Genomic DNA, 23,581 nt, shown 5'->3' with positions numbered 1-23,581 from the left:
TAACAGATTATAATAGTTGTGTTTATACCATATCCTCACTAAAGGTCTGTGAGTCTGTCCCACCTCATTAGTCATAACATGACATCGCTATTTGATGTCTTTTGAGCGACCAGCGAAGCCGGAAGTCAGTGCGCGTCACCCATCTTGCAGCGGCAGGGGAACCTCGGCAGAAGTTTTGCCACACGCACGCCGATGTCAGCAGAGTTTCTCAATCTGTCACTTTCTAGGTGGAGTGCTCCAGATGAAGGGAAGGGAACCTGGATATAACCACCATGATTTACTGACGACTCCGACGTTAGGGTTAGGGTTAGTCCGTTAGCTTAGCGCCGTGACTTTTCAAATTTTTTTTTTTTAATCGTTATAACCGTTAGCCGCTGTTATTTATCAACAGCCACTACAGAAGTTACCATGCTAACCTCCATTAGCTGCTGCTACCTCACGTAGCTATGTTTGCTGTGCTTGACTTGAACAGACCAGAAAAAAAGAGCCATAATTTCACTGTAGCTGTCAGTTTGTTGTTGTTTTAGTAAATAAGCCGCCTTTTTTGGCCAAGTTTTTTTTTTTTTTTAAACCTCCCGTGCTTGAACACGAAGTTGCAAAGCTGTCATAAAAATGGGACTACACCCGCTGGAGTTCAGTGAATGCTATCTGGACAGTCCCAGCTTCAGGGACAAAATAAAGGCACACGAAGCAGAGCTGGACAAAACTAACAGGTTTATCAAAGAACTCTACAAGGATGGGAAGAACCTTATCAGCGCAACAAAACGTAAGTGGACTGCGGTGATTTTAAACCTTTATAATGCTACTGATCGACACCCATTCAATGCCCCAAGGCAGACGTTTGGGCTGTTGATGCTTGCTCTGAATGAGCACATCATTACTCTATCATATGTGGTTACATTATGAACAGCAAAGAAAATGAAACTCTAATAATATATCAGACTGTCATGACCAGAACGAGGCGTCTTCTGTTTTTAATGTATTTGGAAAGTGCTTTCTTTTGTTTTGATTTATGGGGACACCCAGTCGTGTTTTAAGGCAGGCACTTTGAGAAAACGTCTCCCGGAGTTTCTTTTTAATAACCTCCTACTGCACTATTTGCTCACAGTCACACACCTCAAGTGAGTTAAAATGACTTGATTGTTATCGCTTTGTACTCTACTCTTGTGGGCTGGGCTTTCTGCTGGGTTTGCTGGGTGATTACCCCTAACTCTCTTTACACTAGCCCACAGTCAAATGCATTGCTTTCATTAGCCTTGCTGGGAAATCCCAAGAAATCTATCTAACTGAACTCAGGCTTGGAAATATGATTTCTTTTTCATTTTCAGTCTTATGTGAATGCTATGTTTGAACTGTATCATTACCAATACAGTTGACAGGCAGCTTCAGGCCTTCCACTGCAACAGTGTTTTGTCACACAACATGTTTTTTGTACTGTAAACCCTGCAGACGGCTTTGATCTCGCCCACTTTCCGCTCCACATGGTTGAAGACGTTTAGATCTGCCTTTGACACAACCTATATTCTGTAAAGCAGAGACTCAGCAAGGTGTTGCTGAACTTTGTTCATGTTGGCTGCACTGTCAGGCAGCTTCAGCAGAGTTTTAGTGGCATACTTAGGGCCAGGGAATGGTTTAATATTCCAACTTACTACTGTGTAACGAAGAGACAATCATATTGGCCTCTGTGATTACACAAATCCTTTCATTTAGGTCTGGTTGGACAAAATTGTAATGTTGTTCATCTTAGTTGGTTAATCAAGTAATCTGAAGAATACACATGGCTGTTTTGTTGCAGCCTTAATATCATCTTCTTTGGATTTAGATTAAAACCTATTATGTAAGGTATTGGCAGGTTTGGGTTTATTAATTTTAAGTGTGATGTCACTTAGCTATCGATCCTGATTGCTAGGTCTATGTGCATGATATATTAGATTAGACAGTTTGTTTCAGCTCTGGCCTTAGTCCTGATGAATGCTGTGAAACAGCAGGATTCTATGTGATTTGGCTGCATCTAGACACTTGACACAGATTCAGAAAGTCCTGAAGGGATTCACCTGCTTGGAAGCAACCTTCAGATATTTTGTTTCATTCAGATGATTCATTAGCCGTATTTAAAATCTGTCCCTGTGTCTTTGCACCGTTACACCCCCCCCCATCAAACAAGATTTTTCAGTGGAGGTGTCATTTTTCTCTCCTTCAGTCAGCCCATCTGCAGATTTAGTGTAGCTCTGCTGACATGAGTGAAACCATGTGTGTGCTTCAAGCTTCTATCCTCCTGCACAGCACATTATTGTTGCACTGAGCTGTTATTTGCATACTTGTGGTCTGTTGTACCTGTTACTTTGAGCAGGTCCAGCCATTGTCCTCTAACCTCTCTGGACAAGGTGATTGTTCACCCAGCACTGCAGTTGACTTGTTGCCTTTTCTTTGTCGCATCCTCTTGATAAACTCTGTCTACTCTGCCCCTAATTTTATTTCTAACTTCTAATTAATTACTTAATAAGAGCTCCGTCTTTATGCTCTTTCTTGTATTTTATTAAAAGACTAACCATTTGTCAGTAGATAGGAAAATAATCACCAATTATTTTGACAGTCCTTAGACATTCATTTCAGTTATTTTTTTGTACAAGTATTGAAGGAATGCAAAATTTTCAGATTCCAATCTTTCAAGGGGGAGGATTTCTAAATATATCATTATAAAATGACCATTTGTGAGTGACATGGTGAAGTCTTATGTAAGTGTGCCCAACCTAAGGACCTGTACAGTATGTGGTTTGTAAAATCCTGTTAGCTCTTCATTAGCCTTTCACTTGTGACAAGGGAACCCTTGTCTGTTGTGCACACCCATTGGGATTGCAGAATTAGTCGATGTTTGCGGAAGGAACTGATGATCACACTGATATGAACAAAGCCTGATTTGCTCAACCTGTGCCTGTCTCATCTACCAGTTTCAAGTAAGTGTTTTGAGACACATTCATAGTAATCATGTGGTGTTTACACGGTTTAATGTCATTCCCATTGTATGTTACCCCATGATTAAAAAAAAAAAGGTTCTTTACCAAGGGTGTTTCCTATTTAACTTAGGGCAAGGCAGTTGGTCAGCTTTTAGTCTTCAAAATAGGAGGTTCGCGATTTAAAAGTAAGTTAACTAGCATAAATTGTAAATATTTTTAATGCCGTTGTTCAAGGATAAAAGACAAATAAACTCCTCTGATCCATTGCTTCTTTACTCTAATGTTTTATGAGTGATGGGAATTTAATTTCACATTTAATGAAAATTGAGTGTTAGTTGCAGCTGTACTCATAGATGTGTGGTCCAGAATCAACCATGAAAGAGAAACCCATTTTTCTATTGTTGCATCCTTCCCAGTGAGGACATTTTCCAAATTGGATTTTAATTACAATTTAACCAGTTTTTATTGGGATTGAACTCTGTATTTATAAACATGAATTTAACTCTGATTCTTTCTTCAAATTATCCCATTTTTAAACAAAGATCATGCCACAGAACGGTCTTTTCTGCAGCGTGTCACCCTTTTCCCAGGCTTAAACCGAACCACAGTGCTATCATTAAGTATATTGTAGTTTTGACTATGTAGAAGTATAAGTAAGTTACAAATTATCAGTGTCAGCTCGTGTTAATTTACATTCATGTTTGAACTCTAAATCATAGCTGAACACTTTTACTTTCTGATCATCTGTGCCTCCAGGGAATGTGACTGTTCTCGTCGTCACTGAGGTCATAGAAAACAGCCACTTATTTTCTTTTGCATTTACACTGCGTGTGGTTTGCAGCTATGAAGTTGATATGGTCATCTCTCTAGATGAACTTATGAGCTCAGACTATTGAATGGAGTTGATTTGAGAAGACTAAGCTGTATAATCATAATAGCCTTCACAATAAGATCCAATGTTCAAGAAATGCTGTAAATTGGTCGGTCCTGCAGTATGATACAAACACTGACAGATTTGGTTTTGTTTACAACATCCACTGAATAGGATTCAAGAGTTCATAGGGATCTGGTGTGTTGTGAGGACCATTGTTTATCTCCAAATCCCAGTCCACTCTCCGCCTTTCAGTAACTCCCTCCAGTTCTAGGGCTGGGAGGATGTTCCTCCACGGAAAGTCCTTGATTCGGAGAGGAAACTTAAAAGCAGGGCCCTGGGCCTGAGAGCCATGACATGGAAGTGCCCACTAGAGGAGCAACATGCAGATGTGCTTCTGTTTCAGAGCGCTTCCTCCACAGGAACTGTGTCCTGTCTGTACCCTCTTAACCACCCGTCACTGTTGTCCTCAGCAAATGTATTGATTTTTGCTTTGTAGCAGATCATATGGATTCTCTATTTCTGAAGAGCTCATTGTTTGTATGCAAATGTGTCATTGTCTGTCAGCTATTTTCATTAGTTTGACACTGCTTGTATGTTTTGTTGAAAACACACTGAGCTCCATTGGGGTCACTCAAAGTCACCTCAACAGCTGGCCATCCTCTGAGCTGTCCAGTTTGCCCATAAAAACAAAATACTTTCTTTTATTTTCTTTTACCCCCTTTTACTTTCAGTTTGAACACCCAGCCATGGTCCTTTAGTCATTGGCAGACAAGTTTAAGAATAGTCTGCCATGGTGTGCTTTGGCTCACTGTTGCTCTCTGTAATCACATTAGGGATTCTGCCAGAGAGCCACATCGCAATCTTTCATTAAAATCGCATTAGAACAAGACATGAAGTCAAGTGGGAGGAACGCTTTTTATGTCTCACTCCACAAAGCAAAATGTCTGCTATAAAAGTGCTAGTGCATTATTGCGCGATGAAACAAAAGTACTTTTGGGCACTTCTTTTTCTTTTTTTTTTTTTTGGTGCTAGCAAATGTTAAGTTTTACCTTTCAGTGCATCACTGTCAAAATAATGCCCCAATACAAATCTGTGCTCAGTTTGGGCTGTTATTGACAGGATATTGCTCAGGGCAGCTTCACCCTACAGTATTGTTTTGAGGATCAGGAGGTCATGAATGAAGTAATGCTTGTTTTGAGGGCAGGGAGCTATGGAGAGGGAGGTTGTGGGAGGGGATTGGTGGGCAGGCTGTGCTGAGGGCAAAGGTGGGAGCTGAGCGTAGAGCAGGGATTCAGACTGGAAAAGATGGGAGAGTGGAACAGGAAGGACTGTGGAAAGGCACAGTATGTAAAACCTGGCTGCTCTTTGAGGACCTAGACTGTGCAAGCTCTGACCTAAGTGGCACATTTGATGAAACTGTAGAAATCATAACAAACAACACTCCAACAGATGCCAATGAATACACTGTGGACATCTCCGTCAGCTCAACTTTGACATATACATACCATTCATGGGTTGTTTTGGGGAAACTTTTGCACTTGTAGCGAGAACTCCCAGTGTTGAAGATCCAGCTTTTAAACGTTCAGTAAATGAAATACACCCGAGTCTGCTGCCTTTAAATTTTAATTTACTTGTTTAATAAACACTGATGATTTTGGAAGAGAATGAAAATATGTACAATGTTGCAGGAGATTTGTGAGCATAGAAAATACAGTTTAAAAAAAAAAAATAAAAAATATATATATATATATATTAACAAAATATAGAAAATTCACCTCAGGGTGCCTGACAGACTGCCCTGCCTGACTGCCATGTTGGATCTGCCGTGGAAAAGATAGTGATACAGACAGTGAGTGCAATTCTTGTCTAAAACAAAAGTGCTGTTGTGTGCACATCTTTGAGGACTCTGGAGGGCCAGATAGCTGTAATAATAGTGAAGAATATAATACCTCAACAGCCCACTATCAACAAAGAATGCTGTTATTATATAAACTTAATGAGCTGTTCTTTCAGACTAGGCAAGATTAGTGTTCAGCACAAAGTTGCACCTGTTCAGTCTGAGTCTGCACCTTTTTGAAGTTGGCACAATATATGACCAGACTATTGGCAAAAACCATACAAGTTCATTTCTGTATTGTTTGTGCAGGAAAATAGAATTTGTGCCTACATTTGTTTTTAAAAAATAATCACGACATCTGAAGCACAGGCCACACCCAAATTAAGCCAAAGTGAATGAATTGTTCTTGCAACAAAATCATTTGTACTTCAGTTTTTCTTAAGTTATAAGCATTACATGTTAAATTTGATGATTGCTTTTCAAGGAAATGGACCAAAGACATTTGTTTTCCTTTCATTTATGTACACAAACAATGACCAAACAAACATTGCAGTGTGGAATCAGCTACACTTTGAACACTGCACACCAAATTCCATGCACAGGTGGTTATAGTCATATAATGATTTATTCTGCACTGTATCAATCAAGTTACTGTGAACTTTTGGAAGCGTTTGTTTTGTTTGTTTCATTCCTGCCACTTTTGTTATGTTCCTCTTGTCTTTGCCAAGTAAGTAAGTGACTTTTCCATCAGTTGAGTGAGACAAGTTTATCTTGCAGTTTGTCCGTGTATGAATTATTGGGCTCCTATTGCACACACACTCGTGTAAGCAGCATATGTTGGTTTGCATATATATGTGTGTGTGTGTGTGTGTGTGTGTGTGTGTGTGTGTGTGTGTGTGTGTACGCTTGCTGATTAGAGGAAAATCAATTCACACAATTTCCAATTACAGTTTTCTAAGTATTTCTAGTATTTGTTCGTCACAGCCTCTTAAATAAGATGGTTACTTATTTTTAACCGGTTTATGTTGTTAAATGAAACATCTTTTGCTTAAATAAAAGCACAGTGAAATACATTTTATTTATATCATATTGAAATATTTGGTCACTTATGATTTGAAATTTCTGATAATTGTTTGCATTTTATCCTCTAAATAACTTAAGGATAAAATGTAAAAAATTCACAGATGCATCTGTAAATATAATTTTGCAATATGCACAAGTTTCATCACAATGTGCTTTAAGTACTTTTATTTCTATGGTGCTCTGCAGTAACCCATCCTGTGATTCAGTAACCTCCCCACTGTGTCGTCTTTGTTTTTCTTGCCACCTCCTCTGAACAGGGGCACTGATGTTTATGTCACAAAGTTCTGCCTTTTTTATTTATTTATTTTTTTCCTGCTGCAGGAAAACCTAATCTGTTGTATCAGATAGATATAAGGCGAGGTCTGTACAAGTCAGAGTCAAAATCCAGTAGACTGGACCCTCTGACTTTCTCCAGTGAAACTAGCCAAGGTTGACAGTTCCCAGGTTTACTCTCAAATGCCTTTCTTTAAAAGGCAAAAAGCATGAGAAGCCTTTGCTGTGGACTTTTATGTGCCCCAGCCTGTGTGGTATTCTTAGCTTGTGATAGTTCTTTCCTTCAGGACACCAGCTATCTTTCAGGCTGTTCTGCAGACCTCTGATCTAGCACCTTTGTTTATTGCACTACTGATTATATCCCGCTGAATTATGCTGTTAAGACTTGAACTGACACAGTGCTGGGACACCAACACCGCTTCTTATTTTTTTTTCTTTTTTTTTTCCACATGTCCCAATGTTGTCTGACGTCGATTAATACTGGGACTTCATGTAACCGGATAACATTCATTCTTCATGTCTTATGTAATGACGTCCACACAGCTTGGCCTCGTATATTCTCATATTTACTGTCCACCCTGCAGTGAGTTCAACATGCAAGCAGCCTGTGTAATCAGATTGTGGATGAGTGTGATTAGTGCTCTGTGCTCACATATGACTCTAATAAAGACACTGCAAATCTATCCATTGACATCACTGTTCTTGGAGAATACACTAATTGTTCACAGCACCCTGGCCCTTGATCTTGTCTTTGCAAAAGAAAAAAATATGGTTTATACACAAGTACAATAGCAAAATGCAAAAGAACCAAATCTGTCTTCACAATAACAGCATTTTACTTTAGCGAAACAACGCAAAGGAAAATATTTCCATAGGTTCTGTGAACCTTGAGGAATGCTTGAATAGCATTGATTTTTGTCACACTGGCATCAGCTTTTCATTATCTTTTACAATACAATGAAATGGATACTGCCTGGCCGTATGTTGGACAATGTAGTGTATTGAGGCTTTGTAAAGGTGTGTCAGGTTTTAGTGTAATGTCAAAATATGTTTTTACAATGTGGGGGAGCAGCTGAACTTTCCACTCTACGTTTGTGTTGGGATCATTTGCAGTTGACCAACATTTACTCCATAAGGGTCACTCATTAGCCAACTGGCTCCGTGAAGATTGACATTTTTGATGCTTCATGATACTACCTTTACTATTACTGACAATAACAACAGATCATCCCAAAACAAATAGTGGAGCTTGTGCCTCATTCTTCCACAATCTTGACTTGCTAAGGCAAAAAATTTAAAAGCAAGGAGAACAGTGCTAGCAAAACCAAACAATAGTATAGCCAAAAACATTAGATGTGAGTAATAGAGGCACTCTGTGGGAATTAAATAAACTATGTGCAACCTGTAAAACTGCTTTTCTATAAAAGGGTTTAAGCAGGGATATTAAAAAACAACAGATTCATCCTCACGATGTTCCTCTGGCAGAAAGTTTCAAAGCATAGAGGCTCTGAATACAGAATCCTGGTCAGTCTTAGTTTCAAGCCTGGCTCTAAGGAACTCAAGAAGGGACTATTGGGTTATGCCAATTAAAGCACATATTGTATTTTTCAAATTATTTCACTGAGAGGAGGTACAGTGATGGACAACAGTAAGAGGCCCAAGAACAAGCTCAGGGCAGAGCCACAATCAAAAGGCATAAATATATATATATAAACAATTACCAAACAATAGGCCTCCACCAAGGGTGCTATCATCAGAGCATTGGACAGGAGCAAACCCCCCAAAAAAATATATACACACATATATATTCTCAGATCATTAATGGAAACTACTAACCATATTCTCACTGTTCGAGGTAAAAGATTTTGGATCTCATAAAATCTAGTCTTTTTTTGTGTCTTGTCCTGATCCTCCAAACTGGACTGCAAGTCTTAATAGAGTAAAATTACAGGGTTTATTCTAGAGCGCACCAATATTGGATTTTTTTGTGTTGTCTGCAGTCACTTCAGGCGCTACAATTTGAGGACTATTGGCTTGACCAGGATTACAGCTCCCCTTTCATGAAGCTGCACATCCTGGTCTGGATTCTAGCTCTCTGTTTGGTTTCAATGCCCTCTAAATTTATAGTTGAACACAGAAAATTGCTATGTTCAGCTTTAGAGTGTTTGCACCCCAAATAATGGCTAGACAGGCTTATATTTGCCATACCTTTATTTTGAGAAGACATTACTTGGAAGCTTTATTTAACATTTCATCATATACACCAAAATGTTTTATCAAAAAGTGAAAAGCCTTTAGTGTGTTAGTGATGTAATGGTATAAGAGCTTCAAATTTATTTGCTCTGGTTGACACACGTTTATGGAATAGGTTTTCTACTCTACCCTTGTCTAATAAATTTATCCAGGTGATTATGAGCTGACAATTCTAAAACATCGCACAATAGTTGTCTCCCGTGTTCCTTCTTCATGTTCATTCAAACATTATCTTTAAAGAGTCTGAGTCAGAGGATTTGACACGCCACTATTGTTGTTTTACCTCTCAATGGTCCTCATGTAGTGGCTAAAAAAAAAAAAAAAACATTTCCTGATGTCAGAGTAGAGAACAAACATAGACTGACACTTGTTTTGATGAATGATCTAAACTTAAGTCTCTGCTGCATCTTGCAGAGGTCCAAGAGCCAAGAAATTAGCTATTAGTCCTTTTGTTTAGCTTACTGTCATTAGAACATATTTGCAAAATTCCTGCAGGTGGACAAGAAATTGTGAATTATAATTTTTCGAGTGAGACAACTTGTTTATGTACTTGATTTTTCAATAACAACAATTACATTACCCAGAAGAAAAGAAAGAACATTTCCTCCTGGAGCTATATACAGACCTACCTCAAAGAACAAACAATGGTAAATACTCTAATACACAAGCTCATTGTGTGGCGTGAATCTCTCAGCTTCCTGTGGTCCACGTAGTTCAATAACTTAGATAAATTGGCCAAAGAAATCGGCCACAGGTGTTTTGTTTTACCCATATTTCCTTGTTTGCTTTGGCATTGTATAGATTTAAGGCTCAGCTGAAGAGCAGGCTGCAGTGGATTTTAAACAGTTTGAAATAAACAATTGAAGTTGAAGCCATCTTTGTTCCAGACTCAGGCTGACATTGTCCAACACCTCTCACGTGTTTGGGCTTTTGACCTGACTGCAGCTTTAATCCATAGCATGTTGACACTCTCTTCAGTGAGCGAAGGGTGTGTAACCAGCAGAATAGTTATGATTAGAGATAACCAAATGGTTCAAATTAGTGCATTTAAAAAGCAATATTATTGAATTGTTTTTTTCTTTTATCAATTCAGTATACTATATCTATTCAACAAATGTTATATCCTTGCAAAGTTCTTGATAACTTGGAAACCTCTGGACATCCACAATTTTTCCTTTGGAGTATATTGTGTGGCTTTTGCTGTCTTTACCACACACTGAGTCAGCAATAATGCAACCTATTTTTGGGGCCATGGATACTGTAGCCATGCGGACTAAGATGCATATCGTGTTACTGTTACATGTGTCTTGTCAGAGATCTTTGTGGCATACCCCCCCCCCTCCCTTTTTTCTGTCTGCTTCCACTGCGCATTATCAAAAATTTACTGCAACCAAAATGAAATAACTGCAGTAACAGAATATTTTCCCTTGTTTATGATTTTTGTTGTAGGAGAAATAGGATAATACTCATGATAGTGCTAAAAGCATAAAAGACCTTTTTGAATTTGCTGTAGCAGGAAAGGTCCAGATGCTACTAATAATATGAACAACTGGCCAGTAAGTAAGTAAGTTTCAGAAACAGTATGCATAATCAGTATGGCACCTAATATCGGCAAAACCTTATTTGGCGGAATGCCAAATTTTTTCCCAGCTATAATATAAAAAAATTTCTTTGTTTGCAAACAGAAAAACTGAGATCACTCATTAATGAAAATGGCATTAGCTGTAGCCCATAGTTGTACTTCGCCATCTTGTTGCAGGAACAGATTCTCAGTACAGTCCTAGAGCTGAGTTTATTGTTCCCTATAGAGTCCCAGTTATCTGCCCAAGTTAGTGAATCTGCCCCTCAGTATACTGCTCATAGCTGCAGCCTTAAAATACCCCTGCTGCATTCTGTCATGTTTCCTTAGGGGATGGCCATGGGTCAGAGATCCCACCTCAGGGAATCCTCTCAATATTTGGAAATAGATTCGGTTTCCTGGGTTTTGAATAATGGGAGGGATTGAACTGGAGGTTAGATTAATGCTACATTTATCAAAATTAATATCTTAATTTGTCTTAATTTGGCTTTTGTATTCAGTCAGTTTAGTTTTCATGCTCTCTCAGGGCACATCTAGTCAATGGCCTAACTTGTAGGTTAGGCTAAGTCTTTACATCCAAGTAGTCTGCACATTTTTAAGAGGTTAACAGTAATAATATGAAATGAATCTTAGTTTATTTCCTGTTCTCTCTAGTAGGTTTGGGGATTTTCTGTTTTGATATTTACAAACTACATTTAATTTTGTGGTATTGATAAAATGCCACAGTGAGAGTAACATAGAATTAGTGGTATAAACCAGTTGTCATTGGCCTTTATTTTCACAAAAATCCAAAAAACATCAATCCAGCTGCTAATGTAATATTAGTTATTTTGCAGAGGAATGCTCTGCATCACATTTAATTTCATCACTCTGTCTGTATATATTGAAAATAAAGAAATAGATGTATGCAAACAGATAATTAAACTATTTGCAGTCATATTTCACACATCTTAATTTGTCCCACCTGCCCATCTGGTTGAGTGGGGTTTGGTTTTCAACAGGATATTATAGACTGTAGACACAGGATGTTTGCAAAAGTTGTTAACTGTGTGCCGTGCAGTTAATGTCCTTTCAAGACATGCATTTTTTATAATGAAGATGACATGTAGATATATTGATAAATTTACTAGAATTGATGTAATGCAATGATGTAATTATAGTCTGTGTAGCCTACCTAAATTAGATCCAGGAAGCATTCATTATGAACATGATAAGCATTCTGCCTTCTTTTGCATTCACTGCTTAAAACAAATCTAAAAAAACAAATCTTCTTTCAGAGCTTGGGATGGCACAGAGAAAGTTTGCTCAGTGCCTGGGAGAATTTCAGTTCGAGTACATTGGAGATGCAAAGACAGATGATGAGAAATGTATTGGTAAGTTGGGGTTTTTCTGCTCTTGTGATGGAAACTAACCACTAGTTTTGCTGCTACTAACCAAACATGCACTGTAAATGTTTGTTTACAGTTCTTCCTCAACCAGCAAATTAAGAGCAGTTTGTGGCATGCATCTGTTGTGGGAACAGCTGATAATCATGTGTGTATCTGCCTGTGTGCGTGTGTGCGCGTGTGTTTGTCTGAGAAAGATTAAAACAGGGGAATTGGATTTATTACGTTTGATTTTTTATTTATTTTTTTCTCACAGATGAGTCTTTGCGAGAGTTCTCCATATTCCTCAAAAACCTAGAAGACCAAAGGGAGTTGATGGTGAGATAAACCAGTTAAAACCTGCTTAAAAGCCACGGAAAATGTGTGTGTGCGCGTGCGAGCGCGTGCGAGCGTCCGTGCTTGCTTGCTTGCCCCCATGTGGTGTATTGCACTTATGTGTGCTGTGCTTATTTCCAACCAGCCTACACCTATTACTGCCCATATTTGGTACTTGCATCTATTAATGTCTGACTCTGTCATCCACCAGAGATCCGGACAGGCACACGTAATAGAATTTCCTCCAGTGTAGCATACAGACACAGTATCGAGAAGGAAGCCCAAACCAGTTCATTAGGAGTTTCATTAGCGTTTGTTGTTTGAGTTCCTCCCCTAGTGGCTGTCTAAGGGTCAGTGTCACAAGACCTGCCTGGGTGTGGCTATTACCTGAAAGAAGACTTAATTACAACACCTAAGCTTGAAGTTCCAGGATAGGTTGCATAAGTTACTGTCTGCAACGGGTAAATTTTGATATACCACCACCAAACCAGTTTTTGTCCATAAATCATGCACAGAATTTGAATTTGATGTAAATTATAACAGTTAATAAAGGTCACCCTATGGTAATTGTAGCTCTGTGTTATAATCTGTTACCCCAAGGTTATAAAGTATTACACTACCTGCTACACGATGGCATTCAATCACTGTCAGGTCCTACAGTTTAACTGTGACCTCCGAAAATGTTGTTGACACAGATGAATACATATCAAAGTTCATCGTGGCCTGTGAGAGTTTGTTAGAATAATTTCAAAAGAAATATATCTAAACATTATTTCTCTTTGGACAAGGATGAACATTTTACAGTGCTTGAATTTCTCTTGTAATGTCTGTCTATAGTGTCTGAGGTTAGGGAGTGGGCATCATTAGATGACTGTTTTAACACAGAATTCAGACCATAATAGAGAAGACGCTACTCAGCATAGTGGGATGACCTCACAGCGTGAAGTAGGGAAAAGTAGGGTAAGCATACAGGCACAGACATGTCCTGCAGTCAGCACAGCAGAAACACTTGAGGAATGAAGAAAACTACATTTACTTTGTTAGTTCTTTACTCAACTTATATAATTTAGTATATAAAGACTCAGAGACTTTTTAAAAAAAAGAAAGAAAGGATAAAAAGAAGCCTCCAAGAAACTGTATGCAGTGGCAGGAAATAACATACTTGAATGTGGAAATGTCGTATGAGATATTAATAGTCTCTGTCATTGAGTTGAGCAATATTACACATGTTGCAATTTCTGCTTCTGCCTAGATGAGAAACATCACAGAAACTTTAATGAAACCCCTTGAGAAGTTCAGAAAAGAGCATCTTGGTACAGTAAGGGTAATGTATTATGCCTTATTCCATTCCCTCAATATGTAGTGTAGCGCTTACTTTATATGTTTGTTTGCTTTTAATTAGTGTTGAAAATGAAATATTTTACAGGCCGCTGCTACTAGTATATGAGCTGAACTACACACATGCACACACAGCTTTGTCCCCATGAATAATCTTGTTCTCCTTATATGCTTTTCCTCCCATCACTGTATTTTCTCAAGGCGGAAAGAAAGAGGTATGAGAAGGAGACAGAGAAGTACTACAGTTCTCTGGAAAAGCTTCTTAATATGTCAGCAAAGAAGAAAGAGCCACAACTACAAGAGGTATTTAGTCTCATCTGAACTCTTTGACAGAGGGGAGAAAAAAAAGGAAACGGATATTATGTTTAGTTTGAGAATCCCTGTTTTGGTTTTTGCCTTTGGTGCCACAGGGAAGAGCCTCACTGAAAAGCGTGTTGGACCATGTGAGTTTCCAATGACGTGCCTTGGAGCAACACTTTTCCTGGCAGGTTTAGAGAGGAAATGTGTGCTCACTTGTACTGTACTACCAAGGTCAACTCTTGGTTGCTGTAGTTTGTATAAAACCGATGCTGCAAAAGCATGAGATGAACATTTTTAACTGTGAAGAACCTGAGGAAACTTTTTCCAAAATATTTTTCTGTTCTTCTTCTTATGTTCCATGTAGCCATGTAAGGCTTACCATTGTATATACCAAATAGAGAAGGCCCTCGAAACTTGTTGACATTATGAATGCAGGCTGCTCAGTCTGTTCTCTGTGACTCTTGTGACACAAGGGTCTGTGGTAAATTGCTGCCAGACCTGAATAAATAGGCCCACTGATTTGCTCATTGCCACAAGAGTCGTGAACTTCATCAACACTGCATCAGTTGTTCATTCAGTAACATGTTATGAAAGGCAGTTTATGAACTTTGAAGATGTATAATATTTCTTTTCACATAAAGATTTTTAATAAAAGTCTATTTGCTGTAAGCTACACATTTGGTCATCTGACATAAATGAAATTCACTCATGGTTGTGCATTGTGGTGGTATAGTGTCATTCTGAGTTACAAACATTTTCAATAGTTGCAAATAATGGTCTCTGCTGCACCCTCTCAGCAAGAAAGAGCCGAGTGGGGCTTTTCTCTGTGTGGAAGAAGTGAGTCCTCTGTCTATACATGTAAGCCCTGTAATAACAATGAAACCAAATGTGGGATCAAAATGTTGCTGATACATCAATGGCAGGTCCCACGAGGAGAGGTGTGCAAACATTTACATGTTTATATTTTTTTAGTCATGGGAAATGGACTTCACTCATACAGTATAATGCTTTAGTCCAATCTACCACTCAAAGCATTTAAGACTACAACACCCCATTCAGTCATGCATTTGTGTGGCGCATTATCTAAGCATACTGCTTTTTTTTTCTATCACACACACACACACACACACACACACACAAATGATACATTGAAGGCATGTCATGGTTCAGTATCTTGTGCAAAGGTACCTCCTGAGCCATAGCCACTGCAGATTTGCTGGTTGTGGCTTTGACACTCAGAACTGAGAGTCAAAGGTTAGAAGGTCTCTTGGAACCTTTTTAGACCAACTTGGTATTTGGAAACTATATTAATGAGCTCATTAGATTTTGGTTTATTGACTCCAGTGTACTGCCTTTACGATTTTAATACCATACAAAAAACTATTGATTCCCAAATTATACTGTTTGACAAAGATCACTGTTTATTTATTTTATTATTTTCTTTGTTTCAATGAATTTGTCTTTCATTATAATCATCATGATGTGTGTTCTCTGCCTTTTCAGGCAGACATCCAGGTAGAGACCATGAGGCAGCACTTTCAGGAGGAGTCCCTGGACTATGTGTGCAAACTGCAGGAGATCCAAGAGCGAAAGAAATTTGAGTGCGTGGAGCCGGTGAGTGACTGACCTCAGTGGCATGTGGGCAGCAACAAGGCTGGACATAGAATATATTGTATTAGTTTCTGTCCTACATGTCTTAAGAGAATAAACAATATGATTGTCCCTTGTGGTTTTATTATGAGTTTCTTTGTCAGCTTCTAAAATTTTAAATTAATACATTTTGTCCTTTTCTTCTCTTAGATGTTGGCGTTCTTCCAGACTGTTTTCACTTTTTATCACCAGGGCTTTGAGCTTGCCAAGGACTTTGATCACTATAAAAGAGCCCTTCAGATAAATATTCAGAATGTAAGAAATGTTCATATTTTCTTATTATATTAATCATTTGGATGATAATGATTTTAAACATGACAGAATTGAAAATTAAAACATATTGGCCACAAAGCTCCAGGAAGTCTTCTCAATAATAAATAATTAATTTCCTAAACAACATTCCTATTAATGATAAACACAGCATGGCCATTGGAGTCCTGTGTCCAATATTTATTTGTCCTTTTGTTTTTTTCCTCAGCTTGGTGACTTTACAGGTCCTCCAATTCGGTTTCTTTTCCAATTCCCTGTCATAGCCGATTCAGTTATAATTTTAGATTAAAACTAACCATATGAAGCTCGTATCATAAATATGATAAAGGGATTTTTGATGCTCATCAGAGAAAATTTTGTCCAAACCTCTTTTTAGGAGGGTCATCAGAAGTGACTCACCGTAATATGTATTTTCTTCTTTTTCCTCCCAGACAAGGAATCGATTCGAAGGTACACGGTCGGAGGTGTATGAGCTAATGAAGAGGATCAGGGAGGCACCCCAAGATTACAGACAGACCAGCCCTATCAGCTGTGAAGGATACCTCTATGTGCAGGAAAAACGTAAGACCTTTGTCTGGTTGAAACACCTTTTACGAAAGGCTTTCATGGTATACCCAGTCATAACGTGTCATAATATGTGAGGGTACATGGTTGATGCAAGTTGCATCATGACAATACCTGCAAATATACACTGTCTACTGTACTAGACAGAATGGATCTTGTTTTCCTTTAGCTGCTTTAAAAATGTGTTACTGACTTTTTATGCCCTAATATTTACAAAATTTTATTCAGCATTTTATCCATTTCTTGTTATTTCTTATTTGTCAGTGACATTTCATAATTTTTCATGAAAGCAGGAAATAGCAGGAAAGGTTTGGAAGAGCTTTCTTTCTGCAAATTATGTGAAACTACAAGCAATTTTATTTATTTTTTGTTTTCGTTTGTTTGTTTGTTTTTTGGGCTCAATCGCTGATCCTCAGTTAAACTGCTGACTGATGTATGCGGGCTTCTTTCTTGCTGTTCACTCACATCATAAACAGGAATACTGTTTATGTCAAACTGGGAAATCCTTCCTTTTCCTGGATAAGCAAAAGTTATTGTTATGATTGAATATTGCTGAATGCCTGTGTCACGTGTGTGTCTTGTTTTTTTTAGGGCCTCCTCCCTTTGGTTCCAGCTGGGTGAAGCGCTACTGTACATTTGTTAAAGAGCAGAAGATCCTGCACATGGTGACCTTTGACCACAGATCTGGGGGGAAAATTGTGAGTAGCCATTGAACACAGTTATTATTTTATTTATTATTATTATTATTTCAACCATGCTTATACTGCATTGTTTCTTTATATTTCTTTTTTAAAATAAGCCCACCATTCTAAATTGTAAAGTACATACATGTATTTATCTTTTCTTTTTTTTTTCAAGGGTGAGACAGAGTCTGTAACACTCAAGTCCTGCGTCCGCAAAACAACTGACGTGTTGGACAGGAGGTTCTGCCTGGACCTCGACATAACTGATCGGTAAATCATTACCTCATGCTGGTTCTCTTTTTAATGGTGTTATGGTGTTTTGCAGGCACAAAAGTGTGTGTCCATTGTGAGGACACGCAGATTATCTGCTTTGATATTCCACAATAACAGAGCTCCGGAGATCTTAGCGCACGCTTAGTGTTTAATGCTTTCTGTGTTGGATGGTAGAGGGCAGGATAGCAGCACTGCCTTGAGATGCTGCCGTCACACACTTGTTTGGATTTGTCACACCCTGCTGTTCTCTCCTGAAACAGATATCTCATTTTGTCACATAACCTCACTCTGCCCTACCCCTTTTCTGTAGTATTAATAGAAAAGCAATACCCCCAGATTTAGGATGGAATTTTGAGACCACACATCCAGTCTGACTATGATGAGTAACTTAATATCCATCTGGTCCCACATGATTGTAGCTCTCATAAACTGGCAGAGATGACTATTGGGTTCATATCAGTACTTACTGAAAATCCAAGGTGCATGTCTGCCTTTAGCAGAGAGTGATATATATATTTTTTTTTTTTTTTGGGGGGGGGGACTTCTTCTTTTTCAAAGAATGGTCTATATTGACAATTCAGTGCCATTCTCCTAAGACTATGCCTTTTCCAAATCTCTCCCAGGCCAGGTACGGTGCTAACAGTACAGGCCCTGTCGGAGGATGACCATAAGTTCTGGATGCAGGCCATGGGTGGGAAGGAACCTGTGAGTCAGCTGCCTCTGCTATGTCATCATCTACCACACATACACACACACATTTAGCCTCAGTCTATTCTGTTAAAGCACAATTTAGCAAAAACATTCAATTTTTTTGTTTGTTTCAGATGCTTCCCCATATCTGCCATATACTTTATCACCACACGTTTGTTTAACTTTTACAACAAAATGTTGTTTTTCACAGATTGGACACTACCTTGAGAGGACTTGCTCAAAAGAAAGAGGAAGTAAGGCTAAAACTCTGCCAGTCTTTGTTCCCTGAAAGAATATCATTTATGTTTCAATGGCACGATGCTTAAACAGTTTTCTCTTCTTCCACCTGCAGTTGATGCCCAGCTGGATGATGTTGGTTTGAGTTTTGCGAAAAACTCCATAACTGCCATAGAGACCAGAGGTGAGCTCCAGATATTTATATATTGAAAAGCTCAGTTGAGAATTCTTTGGCAATTTATATGGAAAAAGTTGAAATCAGAGATTGTGGATAATAAGTGGTCACACAATTGCAGTATAATCATATATACAGCAGGTGGCAGACATGCTCTAATATTGAAACAAAAGACTAACTGACAAATACTGCAGAGAGAATGGAATGGATGAATGTCTTTCATTGCATAGCAATACTTCCTATTAATTTGCTTCACTCACTTATCTGACTTCTTTGAATGCAAAAGTCATTGGTGTCTAGTTTCTTTAGACATTTCAACAAATCTTTCTTTACAGAAATGGTCTTTTATGACACTAGACTTGGTTTGAATTGCATTGACATATTCCTGCAGCACATCTTTTACATTCAATGTTGAAAATGCGAATATTTTTTAGATTAATGTTGCATATATTTTGTCTTTGTTCTTTATGATTTCATTATTTTTTCTTCTATGCCATTGCTTTCAATGTGTGATTTGAGTGTTATTTCCTCTACAAAGCATTTTCAAACTCCAGTGAAAAATTTGTATAAACAAAGTATTCTTACTATTATTACTTATCAGGTATTAATGACCAAGGCCTGTACAGAGTTGTTGGGGTGAGCTCCAAGGTTCAAAAGCTCCTCTCATTAATGATAGGTAAGTTAAAGTCTAATCTTCCCTTTCTTCTCAAAAAATGTATTCCCACACGTAAAAAGTTTCTGGTATAAGCTGAATAAAGTTCAAATTTTAATTTATATGCTGCTGCACTATCTGATAGTGGGCTACCCCCAGTTAGTTTGAATTTGCCGATGTAATGGATGTGTCTGTTGCGGCGATATTAAAAAGATAGTGGCTAGCAATCAGACATTACTCAGTCTATCACTACCATGTCTCTCTAAAGTGCAACAAGTGCTTGGGTGTACCATTTTCTCACTTCCATCCAGTTTTGTATCCCACAGAGTAGCCCACAGTGTCTCTCATTCGCATCTTTGGACCTTTTGACTTGCACTTCATTAACAAACCACTAAGGTTGCTTCTTGCATTCTGGAGGCTTACTCAGTCTGTCATTCAGCTTTCTCAATTTCCTTTAAGCCTCTCACTTGTCTTGTAACACCTTTACTCAACTCCTTTTCTATAGATCTTGTCCTCTGTCCTTTCCATTGCTCCCTGCCTGCTCTTTGGTTTCCTGCCGTCCCCAGCAGACACCAGCTCACTTTCAGCTCTGTGTTCAGAATGACAACAAACTCAGGCAGCCGCCAGCTTGTCTCAACTTCCGCTCCAAAACCTTCCAGCCACAGAACCTGCTGACTCATGCTGTAGCCACCATTAACACTCTGCGGCAGCACTCTACAAAGTTTCTTTAAAGTTTGATTGCTTCTTAGAAAAATACAGTTCTTACTTTGAAATTTTTGGATTACTGATTGACTACATAGAATACATGGGATATTTTCATTAAACTACCCAGAAAGTAGCATTTTCTTTTATCCTTGAAAGGACTAATGTGTGGCAGAGGTAGTACTAGTTCTACATAAATGAGCACGTTCACAAACATTTCATGAATAAAACACTTCACCGTGTGTGGGTGAAGCAGCTTTCAAACCCTGAAGAAAGAGTTCGGATTCCAACCCACTCCTCCTCCGTTTCATCTCTCACCCTCTGACATGGCCAGGGTCCAATCAGAGAGGACAGAGTGATAGAAAATGAATCTACCGTCATATTACAGTACAAACAAAGAGAGCAGCACCTATTGAATGTCAGACAACAGTATAACAGCAAGAAGTCTGTAACAGTGAGCTCTTACCTGTCTGTACAGCATGTTGCAAGGGAACGTATGTGTAGTATTGGTGAGAGTTTGGCTATGATAGTTTCTGAATTAGAGGTGTACATTAATTAAATATAATTACAGATTGAGGCAAATTAAACATTTTGATCAAAAATGACTATGACTGTATTAAACACTGAATAATGTTTTCAAACACACTGGTCCGTTCATTTCAGAGAGCTCACCAGATTATGAAAGGATATATGTTGCTCCCTACTAATGTAATACGATATTAGTTGAGAACAATATTATGAAATAGCTCTTCATCACTTCAAAAGTTGAGTACAGGCAAATGATTTTCTTACTGTGTGCTTGCCTGTTGGAGTTCAGGTTCAAATGTGTGATTAGGGAGGGACAAACGATGATTTGGCTCAGCTTATTAGCCTGCCAACGATTCCTAGATAGGGGAGGACAAAGGGGTGATGAAACTGACTAAAATGATAAAAAGGTAAAAACAAAAAACTAACATCCATACCGCTGCAGTCCATGCATAACACATCAGTTTCATTGTAAATGTCCACAGCCAATTATTTATGTGGGATAAGTTTAAATTATAAATTTAACCAAATTATAAATGGCTTGAACAAAGATAACAAAGGTAAACTAACAAAAAATGTACACCTTTGAACTTGCTGCGACATTGTGCTTAGGAATTTCACAATCAATGCCAATCCAGCAGTTGGACGTATGTTTTTGCATCCCAGACCTAACCAAGGCAGGCTTCTTTGTGCTGAAGCAGACTACAGAGCCTGTGTAGGCTTCATCAGTCTCACACACAGAGGCACACCTGTGGCTACAAACACTGCACAAAAACATTTACTTTCAGAAGTTGATATTGGACAGGCCAGTTTGTTGACGTAGCAACCAGAGAAACGCAGTGCTACTGACTGCAGTGCACAAATCAAATGAAAAATAAAATACATTTCTCAGCAACAGACTACTTACCACCCATGAAGATGAAGTCTGTGTGGTGACCCAGGCTCTGTGCACTGCACGTGTCTGCCTAAAAAACACCTCAGTGGCACATTGCATCTCCAAATTTTCCGTAATTCATCAGATGTTACTTAAGGTGTGAGTGAAGCACCAAGAGTTTTCAGCACAACACAGCTCTGGAGTCCCTGTGGAGCGACTGAAGTAGAAAGAGATTAATTAAACTTGTAATGAGTATAGAACAAGCAGCCCTCTGCAGAAGCTGTAACTTCCTTCCATGTCCTCTGGGGCCAAACTCGACCCCTGTAGCTCCTAGCAATACTTTTATCCTCAAATGGCTAATTGCAAGTTACATATTTATATTATATATTTAGACTTTCTCAGCTGCCCACAAGTTCCTTGGCTATTCTGTATAGGGAAAAAAATATTTGTTGTATTAGAGTCTTTAACTGTGAATTTTGTTTTAATGCAATTTTAATTGCAATTCGTTCAGATGAGAAGAACAATGAAGTGGATCTGTCTACCAGTATGGACTGGGACATTAAAACGATAACAAGTGCACTGAAGCTTTATCTCAGGTAAGGATCAGTATGGTGAAAGACACAGACTCACACACACAAACACTTGAAAAAATGTGAGCCACCTAAAGCTGCATTGGTCAAATAATCAACTTCTTGTTTGAAAGAAAGTTCATTTGCAGATAGTAGATTTTGTAAACAGAAATTCTTTAGGTCTGTCTTTTGTAACACGCAACTTGATTGTTTGAAATTATCACTTGATTTCTAGTCATATTAATGGTCTGAATCATAACACAATATGAAGAAAAAAAGTAAACTGTAGATTGTTAAATAATGAAAATATCCGTAGATCAGATCTCCAAAACATCAATTTCCAATGAGTCGGTAATGATGATGGTAAATTTCCAAACGTATCTCAAACCTCTGCAATTACTTGCAGTGTCTTTTGATAATTTTAATGCTCAGTCGTAAGAAAACTTTTAGGTTGAACTTGTTTATTTTCCCTGAACATATTTTGAGATGTAAGGGTTGTAAATTTTGGAATTTCTCATCATATTAATGTGTCCAAATGGAGTGTAACATGACTTGAATAGCTCTGAGAGAATATTCACTCTACTGATACTGACAAGCATTAAGTGGAAGTAATATAGCTGTTACATAGCTACTCATTATTCGTTGCTTCTGTGTCTTTTCTGTTTAATGATTTATTAATTAAAACTAGATTGTGCTGTTATTTACCATTTTATAAATATACATTTTGACACTTTCCATTTTTTATTCATTTGACAAATTCTAAACTCCAGTGAAACTAACATGGTGTATTGACATTGTTATATTATGTTTTGTCTTTCACTTTATGGCCAACTGGAATAAAGCAGGGTCAATCTCCTTAGTTTCTTCTGAGGCTAAGTACCTCTGGCCACTGGCCAGCTGGAGTGTGAAACTACCTTCAGATGAACTTGGTTATCTCAACATGTGCACCATCTAATTCCATCCCCTGGCTAGGCCACATTAATCATTGCTGTGTGCAGACCCTATAAAACAGTGAGACGGCTATTTCTGTCCCCCCTTGCTCACATCAACTCTCTTTCTCCTTCCAACCCACCCCAACCTCCTCTCTTTCTCCTCTGAAGGAGCCTTCCTGAGCCATTGATGACCTATGGACTTTACAAAGAGTTCATCAGCCCTGCAAGTAAGTTTGAGCTTTCATAGCACAACACAGCACATCATAAGCAGAAAACACTGTATTTGTGTGTGGTATCATCCTAAATGGGCATTTCATCTGTTTAAGTTCTGGAATTCGATGGCCTTTTCTTCTTCAGTGAATTATTGTAAACATGCAATGAAGCGAAAAGAAATTTGACTTTTTTTAATCAATCTTTTAAGGTATTATGGGTAATACTGGGCAACCATTTCAAATATGCTTACTCTGAAAGCATTTGTCTGGTGGATTGCATGTTGAATGTTAATTGGATTTATCCACAATTGTCTTCAGATGGCAGTGATCTCTGAAAAAGCCCAAGGTTTTATGCTATACTTCATGACTTCGTACTTGGTTT

The 23,581-nt window shown here is 38.3% G+C and overlaps 1 protein-coding gene across 2 annotated transcripts in view; it reads left to right on the top strand.

The window, feature by feature from the left end:
- Positions 1–189: 189 nt before the first annotated feature.
- The window catches only part of arhgap10 (Rho GTPase activating protein 10), a 41,388-nt gene continuing 17,996 nt past the window's right edge, over positions 190–23,581 (top strand). For both annotated transcript variants that reach the window (XM_029506793.1, XM_029506784.1), the window contains exons 1-16: positions 190–766; positions 12,131–12,226; positions 12,495–12,556; positions 13,806–13,877; positions 14,093–14,194; positions 15,695–15,805; positions 15,992–16,096; positions 16,543–16,672; positions 17,267–17,373; positions 17,534–17,628; positions 18,255–18,336; positions 18,533–18,575; positions 18,674–18,742; positions 19,335–19,409; positions 21,998–22,082; positions 23,156–23,214. In XM_029506793.1, the coding sequence (XP_029362653.1) occupies positions 613–766; positions 12,131–12,226; positions 12,495–12,556; positions 13,806–13,877; positions 14,093–14,194; positions 15,695–15,805; positions 15,992–16,096; positions 16,543–16,672; positions 17,267–17,373; positions 17,534–17,628; positions 18,255–18,336; positions 18,533–18,575; positions 18,674–18,742; positions 19,335–19,409; positions 21,998–22,082; positions 23,156–23,214 (1,447 nt within the window). In that variant the 5' untranslated portion in view covers positions 190–612. The remainder of the gene's footprint in view (positions 767–12,130; positions 12,227–12,494; positions 12,557–13,805; positions 13,878–14,092; positions 14,195–15,694; positions 15,806–15,991; positions 16,097–16,542; positions 16,673–17,266; positions 17,374–17,533; positions 17,629–18,254; positions 18,337–18,532; positions 18,576–18,673; positions 18,743–19,334; positions 19,410–21,997; positions 22,083–23,155; positions 23,215–23,581) is intronic.

Source organism: Echeneis naucrates, chromosome 1, assembly GCF_900963305.1.
Source record: "Echeneis naucrates chromosome 1, fEcheNa1.1, whole genome shotgun sequence".
NCBI classification, from domain to species: domain Eukaryota; kingdom Metazoa; phylum Chordata; class Actinopteri; order Carangiformes; family Echeneidae; genus Echeneis; species Echeneis naucrates.
This window is presented reverse-complemented; position numbering and strand designations above follow the sequence as displayed.